The sequence below is a fragment of the Balaenoptera musculus genome, chromosome 7, assembly GCF_009873245.2.
Source record: "Balaenoptera musculus isolate JJ_BM4_2016_0621 chromosome 7, mBalMus1.pri.v3, whole genome shotgun sequence".
Lineage (NCBI taxonomy): Eukaryota > Metazoa > Chordata > Mammalia > Artiodactyla > Balaenopteridae > Balaenoptera > Balaenoptera musculus.
In genome coordinates, this window is record NC_045791.1 from 36,061,040 (window position 1) to 36,088,244 (window position 27,205).

A 27,205-nucleotide genomic window follows, 5' to 3' on the forward strand; every position below is an offset into this window, starting at 1 on the left:
TCTAGTTGCAGCGAGCGGGGACTACTCTTTGTTGTGGTGCGTGGGCTTCTCATTGCGGTGGCTTCTCTTGTTGCGGAGCGTGGGCTATAGGTGCGTGGGCTTCAGTAGTTGTGGCTCGTGGGCTGTAGAGCGCAGGCTCAATAGTTGTGGCACACGGGCTTAGTTGCTCCGCAGCATATAGGATCTTCCTGCACCAGGGCTCGAACCTGTGTCCCTGCATTGGCAGGCGGATTCTTAACCACTGTGCCACCAGGGAAGTCCCTCCCACCTACCCTTATGTTTGCTTTAGGTGAAAATATTGAGTCCAAGAGGATGGAAGAGATAAATTCCCATCATATCATCAACTGATGAAAACTGAACTGTAGAGAAGAAGGAAGGATGTGTGTATTTATTTAAAAGACCTATATCCTTTGACACAGCAGTTCTTCCTTCAGAAATTTGTTACAGATATCCTTGTGTAACTATAGTTAAGTACAAGAATGTTACTTGCAGCATTGTTTTTAATAGTGAAAAAGTGGAATAATAAAAATATTCAATGGGGACTTCCCTGGTGGCACAGTGGTTAAGAATCCACCTGCCAGTGCAGGGGACACAGGTTCGAGCCCTGGTCCAGGAAGATCCCACATGCCGCGGAGCAGTGAAGCCCATGCGCCACAACTACTGAGCCTGCACTCTAGAGCCCACGAACCACAACTACGGAGCCCCCGTGCCACAACTACTGAAACCCGCGTGCCTAGATCCTGTGCTCCACAACAAAGAGAAGCCACCGCAATGAGAAGCCTGTGCACTGCAATGAAGAGCAGCCCCTGCTCGCCGCAACTAGAGAAAACCTGCACGCAGCAACAAAGACCCAACACAGCCATAATTAATTAATTAATTTATTTAAAAATATGCAATGGAATTGTGGCTATGTGTAGTGATATGAAAGGTCTCCAAAATTGTGTGAAGAAGTTCAGGACAATTTTTCTGCTGAGAATCTCATTTGCATAAAATAAACTGAGAAAATATATACATAGTATACATTTCTTGTATATAACTGGCCCCATTCTTGTACATGACTATCTACATTACCTATAAATTTACAAAAGATGAACAATAAACTCTTAAATGATTGCTTTCAGGAATGGAGTTGGTAAATTGGGGAAGGAAGACTAGCTTCATTTTTAGGTACCTTTTAAAAATTATGTTAACTCTTGGTAAAATGGGTTTACAAAACATAAGTTATCAAATTTTTAGCTTCAGGATTCTGAAGGTAGGGCCTCGTTAAAAATTTAGTTGCAAACTGCCAACTTCTGTGGCTCTTCTGCTTGTTCATACATGAATTGAGTAATTTCAGAAGCATAAGCACTTCTAGACCACAATATTGCAATGTACTTTTTTAGCCCTGTCCTTGTGACCTGAGTTTTATCAGGGATGTAACTGTTGATTAATTCAAAATGAATATAAAATAACTAAAATGTCCAAAGTAAGGCAAGCACTTAGATCATGGAATAGTAGTCATTTCTGAAAACTCAAGAATATTTTTGGCAGGTGTTCTGTTAAAGCACCTATGTGAAAAAGCTTGATGCGCTTTAGGGAGCCTCACATTTTGTTATTTTGGGATATTTTGTGTCTTTCTCACTTTTTTAGATACTGAGAAGTTTCCATCATTCCACAGCAGTCCCCAAACATATAGTCTCTGGGTTGGCAGGAAGGTTGCACCTCAGTCTTTACTAAGGTTCTCTCTACTCAGTCACAGGTTGGTCAAGGTTCTAGAGTCTGTGCAAGGATATTGGGATAGGAGTGCAATCTAGTCCTCAAGACATTTGCTCAAATGAGTTACTGCTGAAACATTTTGCATTCTGGTCAGGATGGCCTTTCAGGTGTAGCACCTTCCAGGCACATGACCATCTGCTGTTTCTATGCCCCATCTTAGAGGCATCTGCAAGCTTGGCTCTGGGTCCATCTGCCAGGATACTGTACACCACTCCAATTCCTCTCTGGTGTTGTGTGGCTTGATGGCTCCACCAGGAAGCCCCAGCAGCACTACGGACTCCCCATATACACACACAAGTGCAAACACACACACAACACTCTTCAAAATGGGGGAATCTTTCTCACCTGTAGATAAAACCCTCACTTTCTCTCCCTGTTCTACACAAACGTTTTTTCTACACCCCAGTCAATTGATTATCCTTTCTATCTATTTAGGACGTTTTCTCTTTATCTACCCTCCTCCTGCTTCTATCTATCCTACTAGTTCCCTTAATTATTTTGCAACATAAAAACCAGAGAGGTACTGGGCTGCTTCTCCTTTCTTTGCCACATCCTTCTTCTGGGGCAGTGAACACAAAGTCCCTTATCTTTTTAAAAGTGGGTAAGGGAAGGGGGACTATCAGGAGAAAAATTTAGGTTCATCTTTCAGAAATACTTTGCTATAGTTTTTTGTTTGGTTTTGTTTTTTAATACTTCATTCCTCTGAGTTTATCTTTTAGCAGCTCAGTCTGTTACTGAGCTTCAAATGGCTTAGACGGTCCATTGCACATATTTCTTTCCTGCTTCTTCCTAAAATAAAGCTATCTTTGGTTGTGCATTTTGTGCAGCCAGGAAATCTGGTAATTCATAAGCCATTCTCTACTGTAGTCTTCTCAACCTTCCTTCCTCTGTGTACTACTGAGGCCTGGGACACACACACTTATGAGTAGTAGTGGCTTAGTAAACTGTCTTACAGTAAACCTCCTTACAGGAGGCAGTTTGAGTGTGTATCTAAAATCCTTCAAATTAAATTGTTCCCTCTATTGTCACTTTGTTTATTCCCCACATTATTCCAACCCTTTTCTCTCGCAGCTCCTGTAGTACTGTGCTTTTGACTTGATATCCCTTACAAAATGCAGCTCCAGTGTGAATGAAAATAAAAGCTAGGATCCCAACTCATTTATAAATTGGACATTAACTTTTGTTCATATACTGAGCAAGGTTAAATAATCAGAATTGGTTTGTAATGTTTATAGGAAAGCTGTAAAGAGTAGACACTCTAAAATTGATTCATATGTCAAAAGTGCATGGTATGGAAAGGGATTGCTTAGTACTAAGTAATAAAAGGCAGCAAGCTGTGATCACAAAGTTAAATGAAAAAGGTCAAGACATTTTAACAGTGAAGTGTTTTGCCATTTTTTCCACAGTTGAATTTTATAAAACTGAAGCTAAAAGTTACATTTTTAAGTTGAATTTGTACTCTTTTCCACATAGTAAATTATAATTGAATTAAAATATTCAATGATATGACTTCTAGTTGTGCTTTAATATTTTACACTTCCACATGGGAGAGCTTCTATTAAGCTCATATCTCTTTTATCACTTACATATAATTTAGAAGATCAGAAATACATGTGGTCTTCTGAATATGATCTACTGGGTTAATTTAAATTGCTTTGGTGTTAATAATTCAAGTTTTCCCCTTTCTTTTCCCATTAAGGATTCTGGACTCTACTTATAATATCCCTAACTGCCGGATTTTCCTGCTGCAGCTTTTCTTGGACAGTGACTTATTTTGATTCTTTTGAACCAGGAATGTTTCCTCCTACTCCTCTTTCACCTGCCAGGTTTAAGTAAGTATTCCTGTTTCTTCTTTTTTTTTTTCCCAACCCATTCTGCTGAAACCTACTAAAATAGAAGCAAGAGGCTGCTTGCTTGTGAGATAATATGTTGAGGCCCCAGTCTTTAATCTATAAAATACAAATGACTCAAAGTTTTCAGCTTGGCTCAGCCTTTAGATAAGTGGAGAAGAATATTTTAAACTCTGTATGTAGATAATTCAGTGGTGGTCTAAAAAAATTAATTCAAGGAATAATCTAATAAGTAAGAAACTTTGATGGCTATTTGTCCTTTTGGGATGGAGTTTCATTTAAAACAGTATATGAAGGCCTAATTAATGTTAGCAGTATGAAAGTTTTATAAGATTCATGCATAGATAGTCAGACTTATAACAGCTTAATAATTGGATTGAAATTTTCCTCAGATTTAAACTTTGTGTAATAATTAGCAAGCATTTATGGCACCCAGTTTATATGTCTAGACCAGATTAGATGCATTTCATAGTGAAACATTAAATTTCTTTGGTCTATATTTTCTGTTTCAAAGAGTTTCATAAAATTCAGTAATCAGCATTCTAATCTAGTTTATTTATATTGGGAAGACTCAGGTTTTATAAATTGCCAAATAAAAGCATCTAAGGCCTCTAGTTTATTCTACAAACTAAGGGTGGAAGGAGTGGGGGGAGAGAATGAAGAGTAGAAAATAAATTCTGTTAATGATATGTATGTTATCAAGAGTATTATAGTTGTTACTGTTGTTGTTACTACCAGTTCCAGCCCACCCCATGGACAACTCGTGGAGATAAAATCTATTTGAGGGACTCTGTAAATAAGTGTAATCACTTCAAATGAAATGCATAAGTGTATTTTAAACATCTTAATAAATCCCTATCTGTAAATGTAACATAAATCACATACTTGCCAATACCTTTTTTATGTGTGTTTTGAGTGGATAATGATTAATTAATAATCTAAATTGACTAAATTATACCTAACGGTGCAGTACCATCCCATAGTTTACATGGGTACCATTCAGTTGGAAAGTTAATTTTGCTAAGTTAATTTTGCTCTCAGTTCAAATTTATATTCTATTGCTGCTCATTGACATCAATTAGTTACTTTAATAGGGGGTATGAGTCTAATATAGATGACATAATGAGACTACTTTCATAAGTCACAAAAAACCTTAATTTTATTTTTTTTTCTTTTACTTATTTATGTCTCACTTCTCCCCTGAATTCTAGTCGTACATTTCCAGGTATTAAGTAGATTTTGCAACCGGGGTTCAGAAAGCACCTGGCACTTAGAATTGTTAAAGCTTCAATTTGTCTTAAAGACATAAGTATCCACTCACTTATCAAGGCTTGAAACCCTTTTTCACTGTATTTATAGCCCTTTGCCAAGTCTAGTCATTCTTGCCTTTTGAGGTGTTATTGGAATACTTTGTCTTAGCACCCACAGTGTTTTTGCTCTATTTAAGATCTTGGCTAGGGTACTTCACTCCTTGAAGTCCCCTACTACAAGCTTTCACTCTTCTCATTTGTCCTGTATATTATAACCTTTCTAAAAACAGATCTTAGTCACAGCTCTCCCTGGTTTAAAAGTCTTCAGCAGCTTTCCCATTGCCTTCAAAATAAAGTCTGACTCCCAAGTATAGCCTAACAGTCCTTCCCCAAGTGACCTTACTCTACTTTTCCAACTTTATCTTCAGCTATTTCTCCAATGTACCCTCTCCTGTAGCGACATATCAGATTATTCTGACATCCCCCAAATAAGCTACGAACTTTTGAGATGCCATGGCTTTACTCTTGCTGTTCTGTCTTCCTGGAATGTCATTTTCCCTCTCAGCTTCTCTTCCACTACTACCAGAATTCCTAAGACTCATATGTTAGAAGCTTTTGGAGTTAGAGAAAAGCATTTCTGTTCTCTTAAGGATCTGGAATTCTGAGGGTATTTAACTAATTTCTTAAAAATTATCTTTGCGTTTTTTATTAGACTAGAACCAGATGGGCCTCAGTTTTCAACGTCTTTATTAGTCATTCAAATTGAATATGAGATGGTGTCAGATCAGAGACTTACATATTTGTTAATACAATCCAAAAAATGCAGTTTTGAAATATGTACATTGTGTGTACATATATATTTGAATTCCTTTCAGTATGTAAGTAGAGATAAGTTAATTTTATATATGATAAATCAGCTATTAAATATCTCATGGGGGTCAGACTGTAATTTAAAATGATCATATGCTTAATAGAAGTACAGTCTAAAAAAGACATATAATAAATACAGTGATAGTTGATCACATATTAGCAGAAACCACAGACCCAGAAAGGCATATAATAGTGATAATTGGTACAATTGTTTTATAGTGAAAACCCTGCCTTCTAGTGTTTGTAGAAAATAATGCAATTACTTCAGAAATGGCAGAATATAAGTACATTCTCTCTGTCACCAGTAGAGTGAGTGCTTGTACAGGGAAACAATTTCTCTACCTTTTGAGAAAGTTGAAATCTTCAGACTTTATTTTCTTAGAAATCAGATTGATATATTTTATTATTTTGCAATATCATACATTTATAAAAATATCTTTATAATAGGTTATGTATTCTTTTGTTATCTAAAATAAAGTGATGTTAATATAAATATTTTCTTTGATTATATAAAAGTAATATAAGTTCTTTGTTGAAAATTCAAAAAACAAAAAGAAAAACAATGGAAAAACCCATAATTAGAGAAAGTGACACAACACTTTAATGTATATCTTTCCATTCTTAGCATATTTTTAAAAATTAAGACTGGGATCACAATATACATGTTTATAATCCATTTTTTATTTAACATTTTGTTGGAACATTTTCTATTCTATTGGAATATTTCTATTCTCTTTCTATTGGAATATTTCTTTGGAATTTTCAATGTTTTAAATATATTTTAAAAACCAATCATTATATATATCTTTTAAGGGAAGTCTAATACAAATGATGGCTAGGTTCTAAGATAATTTATTAACAGGGGTCTGCTTAACTAATTAGAAACTAAAGAAAGGCAAGATAATTGAGACATAAAATGAAGAGACTTTTCTCTTTACTTTTTCTTTTTAAGATTAGGATTATTATTTAAAATATTCCCTGTTTCTAACTCCATGAATATCAGGCATGAAGAGAATAAAATAATCAGGTCTAACTGGTTTGTTAAAAAAAAGTCATTTGCTCTCCTTTGCAGACTAAAATACAGGGGCATTTTTTTAAACTAATTAGTAGAAGTGGGAAAAAAATTTGAGAAGACCATGTTTACTATGGCTATCAATTAGTTGTACTTCCCTGGGAACATAAACTCCTCAAGGGAAGAAAATAATAATCTTTATTGATATGTAGTAAATATTAGATGAGACATTTCATGAAATCACAATTTGGATCAATAATTCAGTAGGGGAGTTAACAAAGAAAACCTTTGGGGCTTCCCTGGTGGCACAGTGGTTAAGAATCCGCCTGCCAATGCAGTGGACACAGGTTCGAGCCCTGGTCTGGGAAGTTCCCACATGCCGCGGAGCAACGAAGCCTGTGCGGCACAACTACTGAGCCTGCGCTCTAGAGCCTGCGTGCCTAGAGCCCGTGCTCCGCAACAAGAGAAGCCACCGCAATGAGAAGCCCGCACACCGCAACGAAGAGTAGCCCCCGCTCACCACAACTAGAGAAAGCCCGCGCGCAGCAACGAAGACGCAACGCAGCCAAAAATAAATAAATTAAATAAATTAATTAATTTAAAAAAAAGAAGAGAAATAAAACCTTTGTACTCATTAAAAAAATTTTTATATTTACTGTTTCATATTTGTTAGACATTATCTTAGTTCAGGCTGCTGTAACAAAGTACCATAAACTGGGTGGCTTATAAACAACAGAAATTTATTTCTCACAGTTCTGGAGACTGGAATTCTAAGATCAGGCTGCCACCATGGTCAGTTTCTGGTGAGGTCCATCTTCTGGGTTGCACATGGCCTCCTCCTTGTATCCTCACAAGGCAGAGAGCAGAGAGAGGAAGCAAGCTCTCTTGTGACTCTTATAAGAGCACTCATCCCAAATCCCATTCATGAGGGATTCACTCTCATGACTTCATCTAATCCTAATTACCTTCCAAAGGCCCCACATTCTAATACCATCACATTGGGGAATAGGTTTTGACATGAATTTGGTGGTAAGGAGATGGACACAAACATAGTCCATAACAGATACAGCTTAGAAACTTTCACTTTTACATAGGCACAGACCTTTAGGAAATAACAAGATAGTTAAAGAAGTTTGCAAGGTGTATTTTCATTCAGGTACTTAATGGGCTTCAAAGGCATATTTTAAGAAAGATGGATGTCATGCTCACTTTGCAAACTTTTCTGGGTTAGAAGGTATACTGCAATGTCAAATATGCAAACTTCTCTGTTAGGATGCAGCTACTTTGTGGAAAAGAAAATTTGGGTCAATTGTACTTTTAAATTATTTTCTTAGTTGTTTCTGAAAATCTGTTAAAGTGTTAATAACAAGAGGCAGAAGCAGTAACTTTAGATTCCTTGGAGTATCTATATAGGCATTGCCCACTTCTTGCTACTTTATAATTCATTATCCTGTTCTCCTACACTATTTAATCAACATCTTTAGTTCACTTCTCATTAGTTTTCCCTGTTTACTCATTGGGTGTTGTTAGTGATTTCCAAGCAGGCAAATTTAGCAGTGTATATGTAATCAATATTTCACATTATGGTGATCTGCTTTAATTATAGTTTCCAGGAGTTAATGCATATAAATATGTGACCTACCCGTGTAAAGATACTGCATTCAGAGAGAACCCAGAGCTTGAAAGAATCTTTGGTTTCTTTCCAGGCTGGGCTGATGGCAGCACCAGAACTTTTTTTTTAATATATATATATAGTTTTTAATAAATTTATTTTATTTATTTATTTTTGGCTGTGTTGTGTCTTCGTTGCCGCGTGCAGGCTTTCTCCAGTTGCGGTGAACAGGGGGGGCTACTCTTCGTTGTGGTGTGCAGGCTTCTCATTGCGATGGCTTCTTTTGTTGCAGAGCACAGGCTCTAGGCGCGCAGGCTTCAGTAGCTATGGCTCGCGGGCTCTAGAGCACAGGCTCAGTAGTTGTGGCACACAGGCTTAGTTACTCCGAGGCACGTGGGATCGTCCCAGACCAGGGCTCGAACACATGTCCCCTGCATTGGCAGGCGGATTCTTAACCACTGTGCCACCAGGGAAGCCCATCACCAGAACTTTTATTTAAGTCCTCCTGGTTGGGGAGGAAGATAGGTATGGATAGGAGATGTACCCCAAAGTTGCGTTTTTCCTAACAAGTACAACTTTTTAATGAATACTCTAGGATTTCTAGGGATGTCTTAGACATTCCTATTAAAGATTATGGGAGAACTGAGTCTCTGCTAAGTCATCCTTAGGGGTTATCATTTTTATTAACAGATGAAGAAACTGAGTCCCAAGGACTCAAGGAGTCCCAAGGAATGTGTACCTTGCACAAAGCCAAATAATTTGCATGTGGCATAGCTAGCACCTAACTCTATTTTTATTGTTTCTGTTTGCCCACCTCCTTTTTATTATGAAAAGAATCAACAGGAGGAATTTCACTAATTGAAACAGCATCATTTTATTGACAGTTAAAGGCACTTGCTGTGGGCCTTTGCTCTATGACAATTTTGCCTATGCGATATTGCCAAATGCAATTAAAATCTGTTCTTAAAATCTCACTCTTTGTTCTCTCCTTTACTGTTTTCTCTGTGACCAGAGTTCTCCACTTCAGAATGACTGCTCTCGCGTTTCACACTACCTGTGCACAAGCCCCATCTAGTGGTGCAGTGATGTGGCTGCAGGTTTATAGTTATCAGCTTGCTAATAAATAACTCTGATTATAATAGGTCCTGGCTAGGGTAAAAATGTTACTTTATAGTCTAAAAATAAATTTAGTGGGGAAATGATAATATATATGATGGGTGTAGCAAAAAGCACAATGTAGACAGCTCATTAGTTTTGTAACTGAGTCAAAATATTCATTAAAAAGTGATACGAAAAATAGTTAAATAAGTCATTAAGTTTGTCTATCTTATAGTACTTTTATGTAGTGTCAGAGTTCAAGGACCAATTTTTTTAAGGGCCAGTATTCTTAAATAAGTTAAGGGTGTTACTTCATTGTAGGGATAGGACTATTATTTTGTGCTGGTAATACCCACAGAGACTCATTTCCAAGGAGGAAAAACCAATGCTTGTATTTCAAGTTATTAAGGATATAGGAATACTTGTTAAAAGAAAAAGTAGACATCATTTTAAGTTTTCTTAGATAGCTTTTAAAAGAGACCTAAACCCTCAAAATTATCCCTGAAGTAGCCATTTTGAATTATCAGAAATAAGCAAAATACTGTATTTTTGTTATAATTAGACTCAAAATCAGAGTTAGTATTTGTCCTTTGAGTGCCTCTGAGATGGTCACATCTGTGTATTTCCTAAAATGAGGCAGATTGGAAGGCATAGTTGGATGTTCGTTTTATAGAACTAAGAGCATAAATTCATTTTTATATTGGTAGACAAGTTTGAAGTTTGGTATTTGCTTTTAAATATATTATTGCTTGTATTTATGACTTATTTGATGTGGGACTTATGGTCAAAATGCAGGGAACCTTTATAATTATTGGTTATTATTATGTCATGATTTCTAGGGATGTGCTAAGGTAGAGAGTAGTGTCTTCACTAAAGCCTGCTTAAAATATAATTTATAGAATTTGAATGGCAATCTACAGTGTTTCATAGTAAATATACAAACCAGGGGTATCTACTGCTGATGCTCTTGGTCTTTTTGTCTAGATCACTCTGAGTTATTCACCTTTATGTTTCCTCTTCCAACCACTAATGGTATTTGGTAAATATCAGGACACTCAATGTCAATAAACACATGCTTTTACTTCAGTTTAAATTTATTTTTATGCAGGTTTTTTTTTAAAATTGTATTTTCTTACAGTGGTATTTGGTATTCGCAAAGTAAATTTGAAGTAAGAAAGAAAAGGGAACAGTTGATTTTCATGTGAATTGCTTTTTGGTAAACTGTTTTTGGTAACTATTTTACAGAATAAAAATTAACACATGTGATCTGATACTGTTTCATGTGTCATTTTCTGTGTAAAGTTCTGGATGTAATCAGATGCTGAAATATTTAAATCTCCATTACATTTGTATATGAATGTGTTTGTTGTTACTGTTGTTGTAGGAGGGAAGCAGATTCAGGATTTAGGATTGGCATTGCTGTAGTATAATAATACTCTTTTTCTACTCAACATTACGTTTATTTTTCTATGTTATTAAAGGGTCTTCTCTGACTTCTTGCTCTTCTTGACATTAGGGGCTTTAATTCTTGGGGGTTAAAATATAGTACAAAACAGAATAGTAAAATCAGAAAAGGGGTTATGGGTTCTTGGGCAGTAATATAAGTCTTGAAGGTCAGGAAAAGTGGGTGATTTAGTATTTAAATTAGATGTTTCTTTTCTAAGCACACTAGATTTAACATTGAGCACAATAAATTGATGCTGTGACTCTTTCATACAGACTTCGGAGGGCTGCCTGTTTGTCAAATCAGATTCTTTATTGCCATGGACTGATGAAACAGATGTCAGATGGCTAATTGCAGTAGGAGAGAAAAACTACTGACAAAAGAGATAGATCAAGAACTTGGCCTTGATATTTGAGTATCGTGAAGTTTCATTATCTAGGGACTGTTTGGAGCCATCAGTTGTAATGCTGTCACTATTAATGAATGTATTGATGGCACCACACTGTGGCTTATTGAAGTGAAGGGTTAAAATATATGCGTGTCTTATAAACTATATTCTATTAAAGTTCTGAATGGAGACTTAAATAGATGTAACAAAATCTTATAAGAACTCATATTAAATATTCTTGGTTTCTTTGTTACTTTCATAAAGTAATATAGCTAGTAAGTGTTTGCACCTGTTTGGTATGGCTTTTGCTTATGCTAATTTACAATGTGTTATGTCTGGGCTGCTGAAAAGACACGGGTATCCATATGTACAGAATAGCACTGATAAGAAATACATAAGAGATAGCACGTGGCAGTGTTGAACTTGGAACCCTTTCTGTGTGTTCAACAATCTTTATATATTACGAGTCAGCCTGGTATATTAAAAAGGGCTTATAAGTCAGGAGGTGACTTCCAAATGCAGGCTACACCATATACTGCCAGAAGAGCTTTTGAGAAAGTCAGTTGGTGTCTCTGAGCCTTAATTTCCTCTCTCCAAAATGGGTTAAAAACAATGACGTCTACCCTCATAGGCAATAAGTATAACTTTACTAGTTAAAGCAACAGATGCATCAGATGATAAAGCAGATATAGTCCCAGAGCTTTTCTTTCCTTTCCTTAATTGAGATTTTTCAAGCTGGATATCTGACTATGGCCTACCACTGGTTGCCAATTATCTTTTCTTGAGTAATTGTTATTTATCTTGAGATTTTTATCCTTTTGGTTTTTCCCCTTTTTGTTCTTTTGATAAGATGCTCTTTCTTGTATGAAATTATGCTGATAGTAGATTGTAGTGGTTTTCAAACCTGTTCCTGGCAAAACAAGTTTGACAACAAAACATGGTGTCAGTTACTTCCTTTTAAAAAAAAATCATTTTTAAACGGACTCATGAAATCTAAAGGCTTGGGAACCCCATTTTTCTTGTACTTTTTGTACTGTTTGGCCTCACTTTCTAATGAATAAGGACTTTGTCTAACCAAGGTAGTGTCCAGGACAGATAGATATCCTAAGGCATTTTGCTACCTTCATACACTGGTGAATAAAGTTAACATGTCTGACATAATTCAGTTTGCAACCAAGTAGACTGCTGCATATAAGTCAAGTAGACTGTAGGTTAGTATGCAGTTTCATCCAACCAGATATACATTTATTTCTGTCTGACTGATTTTCAGGGAATTGTAGTACAATGAGAGATATCTCAAATGTATACATTTTAATTCCACGTTAAAGAACTTTGTTCATTGTTAGGATCTTTCAGAGCCTGTAGTTATTATGTTATTAATATCACACCAGCAAAACATAGGATTGTGATTCAATTAAAATTTCTAGTTGGTAAAATTCTAGATGAAGGACTTTAGTGTATATATGGAGGCATAATTATTGCAGAATTGAGATCCAGAAGGGATTAAAGAGATCATAAAGACTAACCTTATGCTTGAGAAGCAGAAGTAGGACCAGAGAAGTGGCAGTATAGCTAGGAAACTTAGTGCTAAGGAAAAAGTCTTTTAAAAATGAGGAAACCCTTCATGCATTGTTGGTGGGAATGTAAATTGATACAGTCACTATGGAGAACAGTATGGAGGTTCCTTTAAAAACTAAAAATAGAACTGCCATATGACCCAGCAATCCCACTACTGGACATATACCCAGAAAAAAACAGAATTCAAAAAGACACATGCACCCCATTCTTAATTGCAGCACTATTTATAATAGCCAGGACATGGAAACAACCTAAATGTCCATCAGCAGACGAATGGAAAAAGAAGATGTGGTACATATATACAATGGAATATTACTCACCCATAAAAAGGAATGAAATTGGGTCATTTGTAGAGACATGGATGGACCTAGAGACTGTCATACAGAGTGAAGTAAGTCAGAAAGAGGAAAACAAATATCATATGTTAACGCATATATGTGGAATCTGAAAAAACTGGTATAGACAATCTTATTTACAAAGCAGAAATAGAGACACAGATGTAGAGAACAAATGTATGGATACCAAGGGGGAAAGTGGGGGGTAGGATGAATTGGGAGATTGGGATTGACATATATACACTATTGATACCATGTATAAGATAGATAACTAATGAGAACCTACTGTATAGAACAGGGAGCTCTACTCAGTGCTCCGTGGTGACCTAAATGGGAAGGAAATCAAAAGAGGAGGGATATATGCATACGTATTGCTGATTCACTTTGCTTTGCTGTACATTAGAAACTAACACACTTTATATTGTAAAGCAACTATACTCCAATAAAAATTTTTAAAAAAAAAGAAATTAAAGCGGGGACATCACTACAGATCCCATGGACATTAAAAGGATAATAAAGGAGTATATGGGGAAAACAAAATAAAAATGAGATAATCCTTAAAGCTGAAATTTTGAATTCCATTATAGCATATTGTGTAGATTGATAAATCAACTTGTTCCATTAAAATGCTGGCTACTTTATAACTGATACTTATTCATAATGCACATCATTAGCCTAATTACAGGGCTAATGAGGCAATGGAGTAAATGCTCAAAATGTTCAACATCAGCTTCTAGGTATTAAGAATGATACATTATAGCTCAACATTAAGTGTATACATTTATACTTTTTTCCTCACTTTTTTTTTACATCTTTTAAGTATATGTTTCTCCAGATAATCTTTACCTCAGATTTATCATGAAACCTTGAAGCCAGTAGTCATTTTTCTAACGACTTTATATTTTAATAGCATTTTCTATTTCAAATAATAATTGAGAAATTTATTTGCTAGGACAGTGACTGATTTAAAATTTCCCCTTACTGGTTTTTTTTTAATGATTACAGAATTAATACATGTATCACAGAATTATATAACTCAGAAAGTTAAAGGCTGCAAAATCTTATTTTAAATAACTCTGAACTAACTAATGTTAACAGACTGGGGATTATACCTCAGATTTTTAAAAAATCTATACACATGCAAATATTTCTGTTTTTATAATAGTATAATCATATAGCACATATTTTAAAAATAATTCTATATTTGTAGTCTTGATTACTAAAACCTTATGACTGTGTGTGTGTATATATATACACACACATATGTGTGTATATGGTTTGTGTGGTGTTTGCATTTGAAATACATCACTCCACGTAAATATAACTATACCTTAAAATCTGGTAAACTAGCTAACATGATAGTTTTAGTTTTATTCTCTGGCACTTCATTCTAAAAAATATTTTGCTGTATTTTATCCTGACCGGTTACTTTGAAATACAAATGTATAAAAAAAAAGAGAAAGAAATACAAATGTATATATGCATACACACTTACACAATACATCCAATGTGTAGCCACTGTCCTAGCAAGGTAAATATATACAAAAAGAAGAGAGGGACAAATGGGAGAATTTTTTATTTTTTTTTAATTCCTGCATAGTCTCTTACCTGATTTCTTATTTGAGTTATCTGTCATGTAACATTTTAAAGAAGTCAAAATCTGTATGGGAACATGATGATACAATGAAACAAACAAGTTTTTTAAGTGTTTGTTCAACATATATTTTTTTGGTTTAAAACTATAGTAGCTTTTGAAATTTTCATGTGGAAAGCAATTGGGATAGATTTTTCAAGTGATGATCTCCTGGGAAATCTCTTTGCTAATTTATATATTTCCAGATAGTGGTAGTATTCACTTTGAGGATCTTAGAATCACCAGAAGGTCTAGCTGAAGAGAGATTCTGAATCAGCATGTCTGGCGTGCGGTCTGAGATTCTGAATTTCTAAGAAAGTCCCAGGCAATGCCAATATATTGCTGATCTCTGGAATACACTTCTTTTTTTTTTAAATTAATTTATTTATTTATGTCTGTGTTGGGTCTTTGCTGCTGCGCATGGTCTTTGTTGCGGCAAGCGGGGGCTACTCCTCGTTGCGGTGCGCGGGCCTCTCACCGCAGTGGCTCCTCCCGTTGCGGAGCACAGGCTCCAGGCGTGCAGGCTTCAGTAGTTGTGGCACGCTGGCTCAGTAGTTGTGGCTTGCGGGCTCCAGAGCGCAGGCTCAGTCGTTGTGGTGCACGGACCCAGCTGCTCCGCGGCATGTGGGATCCTCCCGGACCAGGGCTCCAACCCGTGTCCCCTGCATTGGCAGGCGGACTCCCAACCACTGCGCCACCAGGGAAGCCTGGAATACACTTTGAAGAGGAAGGTTTTAGGACAAAAGTTGGCAAACTTTTTCTGTAAGGGTCCAAGTGGTATTTTTGGCTTTGTGGGCCATGTGGTCCCTGTTACAACTCTTCAGGTCTGCCATTGTAGCACCAAAGCACCCAAAGACAATACATAAAGGAATGAGTGAGACTATGTTCCAATAAAAAGAAATAGGTGGCAGGATAGGTGTATCTTAGTTTGCCAAGACCTCCTTTAGGAGATGACTCTGAAATTAGATATTGCTTATAAAAAATTTCTAATTTTTGGTCAAAAAGTATATATATGTTTATATATATTCAATGTAAGAGGGAGTGGGCTTGTTTGTTCAGGTTAGTTTTATAGTTGTTAGGATATAACACACATTTCTAAAAATCTCATTTTATACTAATTTATACTAATTTATAATAATTACTGCACACCTAAATGGTAAACATAATAACTTTTCCTGAATATCTGAGTTTTAATGAATAAATGATAATGATAAAGTAGTGATGAAAGGTCGGCTAAAGGCTGTTTGAACAAACAGGAAAGCTTACAATTTGAGGATGTTTAAAATTATAACAAAATAAATGAGACAGTTATAAAAAAACCCATTGTATTTTACTCACTCACTTCTATTAGATTGCGAGTCTACAAGTTACTTCCTTGCCAAGTATGGGAAGAATTTTTCAGGGTTAAGAAATAGACTAGGAACTATAAGTAAAACTAGCTTCCTTTTACCAGGCCTTGTGCAGAGAAGGAAGGATGAAGTGCCTGCCCTGTAAAATTGCAAAGTTATAGAGGTCAAAGAAAGGTCAGGTAGGAGAGAGTCTGGAACTAGCGAAATGTTGAAACAGCAGAAGACCTCAAATCCATTCTAAAGTAGGCCAAGGGCTGTGGTGTTCCATATAAAAAGGATCAAAAGGCAGAGTTGAATCATCCAAAGTAAGATCTGAATAACTAGAGTTCACAACCTTTGTAGTCTGAACTAGAATCTTACTAGCTAGCACTATCCATCATCCATCCGTCCGTCTTACATCCCTTTCCCATTTTTTTCTGTAACTATTCCAAATCTTCACTTTGCATTTTAGTTTTCAGTGGACTTCACTTCCAGTTTCATGAAAGGTCATCATGAGAGAACTTCCTGCTTCTTCCCTCCCCCTTTCATGATTACGAACTTAAATTTACATCCACTTTCATCATACCACCCATTCCTCTTATCTCAGAATAAAGTGTTCTTCTCCCAATTTTACTTCCTTTGTTGTAGATCCACCGACCCCCCTTCCCACTGCACCTCCCTTTTTCATATATCTTCAGCCTTTCCTTTTATATCCAATATTCTTGTTAGGATATTTTTTAAACATTCAAGTTTCTCCTGTGTTAGAGAAAAAAATCCTCATGCCCAGATCTCTTCATAGCTAAATATCTTATAAGACTAGAGAAGAGATAGTCCCTGTTTCACAGTGACTGTAGTTGCTACCACGTGTGTCGTGCGTTCACTCCTACACTACAATTTTTCTCCTTGAATTGACTGCAGAACTCTTAATTACAAAATTTAACATTCATTTTCAATCCATTATTTGAAACGGTTTATCATTCCTTTTCAAAATGCTTTTCTTTCTTAATTTCTCTGGCATCACTCCCTCCTGTTTTGTTTTGTTTTCTGTCCAGCTTTCTGATCACTATTTCTCACTTGTGGAATCCCTTTTCATAAGCTACTACTTTGAGTAGCAGAAGTCTGTCCAAAGATTTCTGAGTCTGTCTAGCCTATCTTAAGCCTCTGTCCTGAGAATCTTCCTTTTGGTTTTCATTTGTATTTCCTGTTGCTTACCGGGAGTTTTTACTTCAGTGTCCCACAGGTATTTGCAGTTTAGCACATCTAAAATTGACTTCATTATTTCCCACTTCCCACCGACCTGTGTCTTCTCTTGGGTTCCCTATCATGGTGAACGGTGTTTCATCCAGCCAGTAACTCAAATGAGAAACCTGGCATCACCTTCAGTTCTTCCTTCTCCCCCAGTAACTCCAGCCAGTCAAGGATAAAAAATAATGGTTGACATTTATTGTGTTTATGATCGTGTGCTCAGTAAATGGGAGGCACTGCAACAAGTGCTTGTTAATAGTATCTCATTTAGTCTTCACAGGAACACTAAAGAGAGGAATTATTAACCTTATTTTAAAGATGGGGAATTAGATTTCCAGGCAGGCTAAAGTAGTCCTGTAAATAATAGAGCCATGTTTAAACACCCTGTGGAAGGAAAGTTAGCTTTCCAAGTCTTTCACTCTCACCATACCAAACTATTAACCATTTCCTGCATTCTCCATTGTGTGTTGCTTCTGCGCATATTGTATTTGTTTAGAACTCTAAATTCGTCATACTCAGTTTTAGCTCAGGTATTGACTCTTCTTTAAAATCTCTCCCCTTCTACAGATCGAATGGCTCCTTTGTCTTCCAGGTAATGCTGTCTGCAGAACTTCACTTAGCGCACTATGTCACTAGACACATCTTTGAGGACAACATTGATTCTTGCTTACTTCTCTGTCTCCCATATATAATGCCTGATACAGAGAATTCATACTGTAAATTTTGGTGAAGTAAAATAATGGAAAGAAAGTTAAGGAAATTGTAAAATAAAGAACTTTAGAGTATAAAGGGTGAATGTAATATATGTTGGTTTTTTCTTAATGAGAGACATAGCATTTCCTCAATGAAGAAAGCTTTCTCTTTTAAATTCTAACCCTTATTTCTTAAATAACACTGGTAAAATTAATTGGAATACACACAGTTCCCCAGCAATTTCTGTAAGTAATTTGTTGTATCATTTTGTGTTTCTGAAAGCAACATAAAAAATGCTTGGTAAGAGACTGAAATATGGTGAGGTTTAGTATTTTCTTTCAGATTTTGGGTTTGGGTTAAGAACTTTTGACTCCAGATAAAGAACTGATAGTTACTCCAACCAAGCTCACACAGCTTAAAATTCTTTAGGAATTAGAGATTTCTTGGCTAGGTATAGAATGAGAAATAAAAGGCAGCTCAGATGTGTGAAGAAGGAATAGATTAGTACCAGCTAGTTCATCCTGTCTCCTACTGAGCCAGTCAGACACAGAAACAAATAGCCAGCTGGTTCTTAATGTAGGACCTTAATATAATTTCTTATTCTGGCAAGCAGAGAGCTTTCTGCTTAGAGCAAAATCAGTTGGCAGTGATGCTACTGTATTCAATTGCAGGAGTTCTGTCATAAAAACATGTCTGAAATGTGGGAATATATGTGAGGGAAAGGAAATACAGGAATTAATATGGTAAGGAATGAAGATTTCAAGAAAGTGGAGTCTAGTATGTAGTACAGAGATTCAGTTTGGAGTCAACCAAACCAAGGTTAGAGTAAAAACAATAAACAACATGAAATGAAAAAAGAGCTGCTAATCTGTTTGGTCTCTCTCTTAAATAAACAAAGGTAATTTATTTGAAACTTTTGACAGTGGCTTATTCAGTGCTTTTATTTGTGGTTCAAAAGTAAGAGCATAGTCACTTAAATTGCCAGAATCATTGAATTAATTTGAATCTTAAATTTGAAATGTATTCCATTCCTGAATAAATGGAAATAATTAAGGTATATGATGATGTATTCACTTTACAAGTTTCTGTTAAATATCAATATAAATATATTGCTAGAAAGTACATTTCCAGATTACAAAATCTAGATATAAATAGTGGAAGTCTGAGTTTTCTAGTGAATTATAAAGGGAGGAGTGATTATGAACCATAGGAAGAGGGTAATACCAAGCAGAAATGCACACAAACCTATAATTCTTCAGTCTTGTTCTTCCCTCCACCTCCTGAGTCTGCTTGTATGTTATTGTTTGTTTCTCTGTTTTGGATTGGGGATGGGTCTAAATTTAGGTGTTTTACTTAGAAGGAAGGAAGAGTTGAAGTAGAAGATGAAAAGAATTTTTAAAAATCTCTTCTGTAGCTAAGCTTTCTTTTCTGTACTAGATAGTGGCTAACATTTATTGATCATTTGGTATGTGCCAGACACCTGATTCTCATAACAACTTTATAAGGGTAGATTTTATTTTTATTTCCATTTTGGGAAATTGAGGCTCAGAGGTCAAACTATTCTTCTGGCTTCATACCCCTTGTAAGTGGCAAAGCTTGGCCCTCAAACCATCTCTGTTTAGCTACAGAGCTCAAACTCTTAACCACTAATAGGAACCACATGAGTACCTTTTTTGTAGGGTTCTTTATTATTAGAAGGGAGTTCTTTAGAACCAAAACAAAATGGTACCTTTTTATAACTAATCTTTTAGGATATGGAAATAGTTCTATTATAATGAGCCTTTCTTTGTAACCATATTTTCTCTAGTAATTTTTTATTAAACAATATCTCCCATTTCCATTTTGATTTCAGAAATGTATTGCAGTGGACTAGAACTTTATCTCAGGATAATAAAATCCACATTTAGGAATCCTAACATTTACTTTGGGAAACATTCTGGTTTTGTCATTGAGTTCTCTGTGTATTTTTCTACCTATTTTTAAATGGTCAACTGAATAGTCAGGTCTTAAAATTTTGGATTAGTATGTTAAATGAGGTCATATATTAATTTTCATTATATTCATGTGTCTCTTTGATAGATTCTTTGGTACTAAAATATTTATGTATTGATAGTTATACTCCCTACATCATTGTTTCAGTTTAAGCACAGGTAATGTTGATGAATTAACCTATTTTAATAGGTAGGAAAAAACCTACATAATCTCATTCAAGTGTTTTTACTTATTCTGTCTCTGCTACTTGAATAGTCATAGAAATTTAAAACTGTAAGGGATCTTAAGATTATCTGATCCAGTCCTTTACTTGATAACCATGAAATCTTAAGTGTGTAAGTTCACTTCTCCTGGTTTTGTCCTTTTCCCTTTATACCACAGTATCTCATTTGCTAGTCCATTGCCACATCTTTGAAAATTGACTTCAAGGAAAGTTGACCTTGTTAACTCTGTTATTTGCTCTGCTCACTTGTATTTTATATCCAGTTGACAAAAAAGCATTTTGAGCAAAGGGGTATTTTAGGGAAATTAATCTGTACAATATGTTTTAGGTATAAGGAGAGAATGAATTGGAAAGAATTTCATCATGAATTTATTTTCTCGGTCACATTTATATATGAAATAATAATTGGGCAATAAGTACATTAGTTATGAGAAAAATAACTTAAAACCACAACAACAAAATCTGTAGGTCCATTAAAATTAAAAAAGACTGATAATACTAAATGTTGGTGACACTGGAGCAACTGAAACTCCCATATGTTGTTGGTAGAAGTGTAAAGTAATCAACTATTTAGGGGAAATGTTTGATGCTTTCTACTAAAGCCACATTTACCATACATCTACCTTATAACCCAGCAATTGCATTCCTAGGACTTCCCAGGAGAAATGAGTGCAGATGCTTACCACCCACCACAGGTACGTGTACATAGTATCATGTTCATAGTAGCTCTCTTTATAGGAGCACCAAATTGGAAACAACCTGAATTCCCAGTAGTAGAATGGATAAATAAATTTTGGTATTTTTATACAATGGAGTACTAAACCGTAATACAGAAGAACACACCAGTGCTACGTACAGCACTGTGGATGAATTTCACAAACACTACTGAGAGAAAGAATGCAGACACAAAAGAATACATCATGATGCCATGTAAATGGAGTTTCAACAGCAGGTGAAACAAGTCATCATGATAGCAGACAGTGTGGTAGTTATCTGAGGGTTTGGGGGAGGGAAGTGGATATTGACAGGGAAGAGGAACAAAGGAGCTTTCTCTGGTACTAGAACTGTTCTGTATTTGATCTGGATGGTAGGTACATGAGGGTATACCGTAATAAAGATTCATTGATCTGTATATATGTTAGGCATTTGCACTTTACTGTGTATACTTTAAAAAGTAAAATGCATATATATAAAGAGAGATTGAGTAAAATAGGCACCATACTTAGTCATAATTTTTCAATTCAAAACGTGCCGTCTACAAGAAATAAATGAAAGGCTTTGACAAAGGGGAATCAGGATACCTTCAGCTTTTTACAGGACTTCAAAGATCACAAGAGTCATAGGAGGGAAAACTTACCAGGGGTTCTCTGTATCTTCCTAGGGAGGAAAATCATGGTGGGTGTTTGAAAAGGAGCTTTAAATCAAGCGATTTGTCAAAGATTTTTAGTCCCCTGCCTGGCAGTACATGTGTGACAATGGCTACAACGTTCCCAGTGGGAGTATGGTGCGTTTGAGGTGGTAGAAAGACTAAGAACCACTGCTCTGGAGTATTTCTTCATTGCCATTAGAATTCCTTGTTGTACCTGGTTTGTGACGGTCACTAAGCATTTGAGTTTGTATATCTCAGTAAAGTTCAATTATATCAACATTGTAGCTATTATAATTTCTTAAAGTTCAGTAAACTGTACTTTAGAGATTTTTCTATTTTTGTGGGAATGCAGGGTCTCAAACTAGTAGAAGAGAACAATTAACTCCTGAAATTCTGTTCCATGATTAACTTTGTTAGTATGAATTTAAATGTTCTCAGGTCAGTAGTATTTTTTTTTTTTACAGTGAATGATAATGCTGATAGTTATGATTAGATTTCTTTTCACTAATCAATTTTTGGAGGAATTCCTTTTTTTTAAAGGAGCAAAGCATTTAGTGTATCTATTTTATTTTACCGTACAGTAGGTAATACAGCTAGGTAGATTAGCCCTTAATGGCACATGAGAAGCATCTTAAACTAGTCCCAGTTGAGTAAGATTGAGTGGAGAGAGTAAATAATAACTCCCATGGACCAGAACAGGGGGCCATCAGGATACATCAGGGTCTTCTATAGTCTCAGGTGAATGCAAAGGGGTTGTTCTTCCAAGAGAGTATCTTTACTTTCTGCCACTGATCTTACTGGACTGGAAATCGTTGTAATGAGGTGTCTTCAGATGTTAATTTTGATCTAAGTACTTCCCTGGCTTTGATCTGTGCTTTGGAAAGAAGAGGACAAAGGGAATGATAACCCTCTCAGCCCAGGGCCCTTATTACTTATGACTTTCCATTGTTACTACTGCTGGTGTATACCTCCTCATATGTCCTTGATTTGGATTGCTCCTGTGAGAAGATTCTTTTCTGCCTCTGACACCAATTGGACCCTACCTTCTATTCTTTTTAGCATGTCTCATCCTTATCAGGATAAGCAAAGAGTATTACTGCAATACAATTAGTGCAAGGAGTGTTAAGAAAATGCAGTAAAATAAGTAAAATTGCTGCTTGATAGAGGGAACAAATGTCACATGAGCTAGATGGCGCTCATAGTAACCATTAAACAGTGTCTTTGCTGACACCTAGGAACTCATTGAAAGCCACTTAAGTAACCTATTAAGTTGAGAACTGAAATGTCTATAAAAGACATAATCTGATTTATGACTCACATATGGACAAGTGCTGTTTTTAGTGCTCAAAGAAAAAGTAGAATTCCTTCATGTAATCTAAAAAAATGGTACAAACAGGACAAATACTTGAAATAATATGTATTTTAAATTATAAGTGAGAACAAGAGAGTGGGGAAACACAATGCTAATTTAAATGAAAGAACATGCTTGTAATGTAACAAGATATGTACCTGAAAATTAGGTGATGGTACACACATGTGATTATGAGGCACAGTAAAGAAGTTATAGGGATCAAACTGAGCATTTTGCTCTAAGTAATGAAATTGAAAAAATTATATTTGATAACCAAGACTTACATTTGACAGCTTAAGATCTATTACTAATTCTGAAGATGTCTAATACTCTTTTTTAACTTGTATATTAATGTATAAAAGATATTTGGGAAACATGTTTCCAGATTGTAAGCATATTCGGTAAAAACTGATGGTGTTTTCGTTATACCAAATTACATTTTCCTTTTTTCGTTTGTTTTTTTCTCCCCCTAGGAAACTGACTGGACATTCTTTCCACATGGGCTATAGTATGGCAATTTTGAATGGCATTGTAGCTGCTCTTACTGTAGCTTGGTGCCTCATGTAAACCCACACTGAAGCAATATTCTTGACAAAACTTAGTCATGATTGCTTTGTAATAACAGGGAAGAACATCATTGCCTACTCAGAAGACCAAGAAACCTTCTGCTCATTATGTGGTTCAGATACGTGTCATATCATCATCATTATGGAGGACTTTTTAAGCATCGTTCTAGAGCCTAGGCATTGGGAATATCTAAGTATTAAGTTTCAAGTAATGCTTAAAAGTGTAAGATGTTTACCTCATCTTTTTACTTTTGTGTGCATTGTCCTTATAAGTTGTAGAAAACATTTTAATGGAACTCAAACTCAAAAACTTGGATGCAGAACATCCTGTATCAATGCCTGCCTTTCCATGTATATGTATATACTACATTTTTGCTAAGAAATACTGATAGTACTGTTTGAGATAGAAATATTTCTTATTTATTCATTATATTAGGAAAGCAAACAATGCCTACTACTTTGACATTTTACAGAAGCTACTTTTAAATCAGAATATTTAGTTTTCGATATATAGAAGGTGCATTTATATTTTTTAATGGGCTATGGTTCTTTATGTGTTTTTTTACATATTTTCCTACTATATCTTGAATTTGTATGTTTTTTAATTGTTACATCTAGGCAAATGTGAATGTTATTTTTTAGCTCGTGCAAACCTTAATACCTACCATTTTTAATAAGTATTTTGTCTTTTAAGAAAAGCACACTGGCCTGAGTTTAAAACTAAGTAAACTTATTTAAAAAAAACAACAAAAAAAACTGAAAAAAGTTTAATTATTTAAGCCATGAAAATATTCAGGAAATTTAAAGCTATTCACTATTTCCATTTTCACAATTCCAAATATTTATCATGGTGTATATATGATTACTTCAACAAAACTGATATTATCTTGTTTTTAATAAATATAAGCCTGAAGTTTTTATGTTTAGAAATGCTTGAACTAGTTTGTTTTTAATCTCCAAAATTTGGTTACCAAAATAGAAAAGGTATTTTGATATAGTGTGTACATGTATAATTTTTTAATGTATAGTTTCCTTGTTTTCCTATTTAAATGTTCTTTTATAATTGTGCTGTTTTGTTTTTTCATAGTAATTAAGCCTTAATTGTTCCCACTTCCTTTCTAAATACCTGTTTAGAATAGTCACTTCAATTTTAGAAAGATGGACTATTTTAAATACTGTTTTCCCTGGCCACAGAAAAACCTACATTAGGATAGCATTGTGTAGCAAAACTGCTTATTCAGGCCAAATGGGAAATGAGTATCTGCAGTGTGTTCCTGTTATCTGCTGATTGTTGTTACTGAGTAAATGATTTAATAATGTTTCTAAAAGTCTTAACATTTTTTTACTATTCAAAAACCTTTTATTGGAAATGCCAAATGCTGCTCTAATTTAAATTATCTGAAGTGTTGTTTAGATTAATATGGGAGGAGGTGTAAGATATACACACATACATATACACAAATCCCATGGCTTAAGTATTCCTCCCAGAGTGGTTGTCATATGAACCTATTTTCACTTCCCGCCTTCCTCTCCCAACCTCCACCTTTCCGCCTAACCTTGGCTCTAAAGGGCTCTTCTCTCCACCTCCCAGGTCGTCCCCACCCCACCCCCATCATCAAATTTGGATAGCTTCTTCCAGATCTTTGTGTCTTATGACTAAGAAAAATATAGTAGACCCTTTACATGTAAATATCTGTAAGACATTATATCTATATATAATATAGATATATATCTGTAAGATACTTCTTCTGGAACTCTGTTTCTTTTGGACTAGCACTCCTCTTTCTTAGGAAATTTCTCTCTCCAGTCTAACATAGAATCCAGATATAAACTGTCCTGCTTCATTAGCAGAGTGATTGAGGATAAGTACCTAACCAAAGCTGGGCAAATTCTAGTTTCTTATCTTTTCTGGCCACAGTGATTGCAACAGGAATCTCATGACTTAAATTAGGCCAGTCCCTTCCCAGGATTTTTCAAGTTGAAATTAAGGTAAATTAAGCTGGGAAGATAAAAGCCCAGGAGATGCTGGCAGCCAGGGTTTAGCCAAACTCAGTGGGAAAGAATAAGGCTGACACTGATGCTACTGATGACATTCCTTTAGTCCCTGAAGCCCAGTGGTGACCCTGCCATTCTTGAAATTTGGTTTTCTCACAGTTTTGAAAGCTGGAAGTCCAAGAATAGGGTGCCAGCATGGTTGGGTTCTAGTGAAGATAGCTGTCTTCTCATTGTATCCTACTTGGGTGGGGAGAGAGAGGGCTAGCTTTCTTCCTCTTAGAAAGACTCTAATCCCACCATGGGGGCTTTACAACGCATAACCTAATTACCTCCCAAAGGCCCCACCTCCTAATACCATTCTGTGTGGAGTTAGTTTCAACAAATGAATTTGGTGGGATTTGGGGGGAACAAACATGCAGTCCATAACAATATCCAGTACCAAAAGTGGGGTCTTTGAAAAGATAAGATAGACTTGGACTTCCCTGGTGGCGCAGTGGTTAAGAATCTACCTGCCAGTGCAGGAGACACGGGTTCGAGCCCTGGTCTGGGAAGATTCCACATGCTGCGGAGCAACTAAGTCCCTGCACCACAACTACGGAGCATGTGCTCTAGAGCCCACGAGCCACAACTACTGAACCCGCGTGCCACAACTACTGAAGCCTGCGCGCCTAGAGCCCGTGCTCTGCAACGAGAAGCCACTGCAATGAGAAGCCCGCGCACCACAACGTAGTGTAGCCCCCACTCGCCACAACTAGAGAAATCCCATGCGTACCATCGAAGACCCAACACAGCCAAAAATAAAAATAAATAAATTAAACAAAATTTTTTTTCAGGTTCTAAAACACCAAGATAATTACTTATTTTTTTTTAAAAAACGACAGACTTCCAGTAAAACATCTTAAAAGAGATTTTTCCATATTTGTCCATTTTTCCATTTCTGTTTACTTCATTATATCAGGACCCTATGTTGCAAGCAACATATACCATCTAACTTAAGGAAAAGGAATTTATTGGAAGGATATCCAGTGACTCAGAACTGGTAGGCAGGAATCAAAAAAGTATTAGAGGGTCAAGGAGGAGGAAGCAAGGGGACTATTTGTTAGTGGGAAAGCCTGGTCAGGATGATAAAATGAATCCTTGTCATTTGTTCTTGTTCCTTGCAAGATCAGCTCCAGGTTCAGAGTCTTTGGAGAGATTGCCCAACTGGCCAAGACTTGGTCGTGTGCCTACTCCTTTTAGCTTCTATAATTGAAGGCAGCATCTGCAGGTCTTTTGGGATGGGTAAATGGATATCAAGCAACCAAAAAAGAAAAATATTCACTAAAATTCACTCTTGACTGTTCAGTTTCCACACAGACACACTATTCCTTTCCTACTTAAGCTTCCAAAAGTAACTCGTGCCAAACAATGCAGCTATCATTTTCTACATCCAACGCCAGGACTTCAGATTATGTTCATTCCTCTAGTTTTGCCACATTCTCTTATTGATACTCTACAAATTACACTAAATCATTTTAATACAAACAACAGGAAAAAGAAATTTGTTAAAGTACATATTGTATATGACAGCAAGAAAATAGAAGTTACTGTCTTATTTAAGATACTGGTCATGAGACCT

General features: G+C 35.8%; 1 protein-coding gene across 5 annotated transcripts in view; it reads left to right on the forward strand.

The window, feature by feature from the left end:
• The window catches only part of ARL6IP6 (ADP ribosylation factor like GTPase 6 interacting protein 6), a 37,250-nt gene extending 11,095 nt beyond the window's left edge, over positions 1-26,155 (forward strand). Inside the window, exons 4-7 of one of the 5 annotated variants that reach the window (XM_036858642.1) lie at positions 3,455-3,587; positions 17,966-17,990; positions 20,957-21,001; positions 23,500-26,155. In XM_036858642.1, the coding sequence (XP_036714537.1) occupies positions 3,455-3,587; positions 17,966-17,990; positions 20,957-21,001; positions 23,500-23,535 (239 nt within the window). In that variant the 3' untranslated portion in view covers positions 23,536-26,155. The remainder of the gene's footprint in view (positions 1-3,454; positions 3,588-17,965; positions 17,991-20,956; positions 21,002-23,499) is intronic. The other 4 variants (XM_036858644.1, XM_036858645.1, XM_036858643.1 and 1 more) reach the window with 4 other exon arrangements.
• Positions 26,156-27,205: the final 1,050 nt, after the last annotated feature.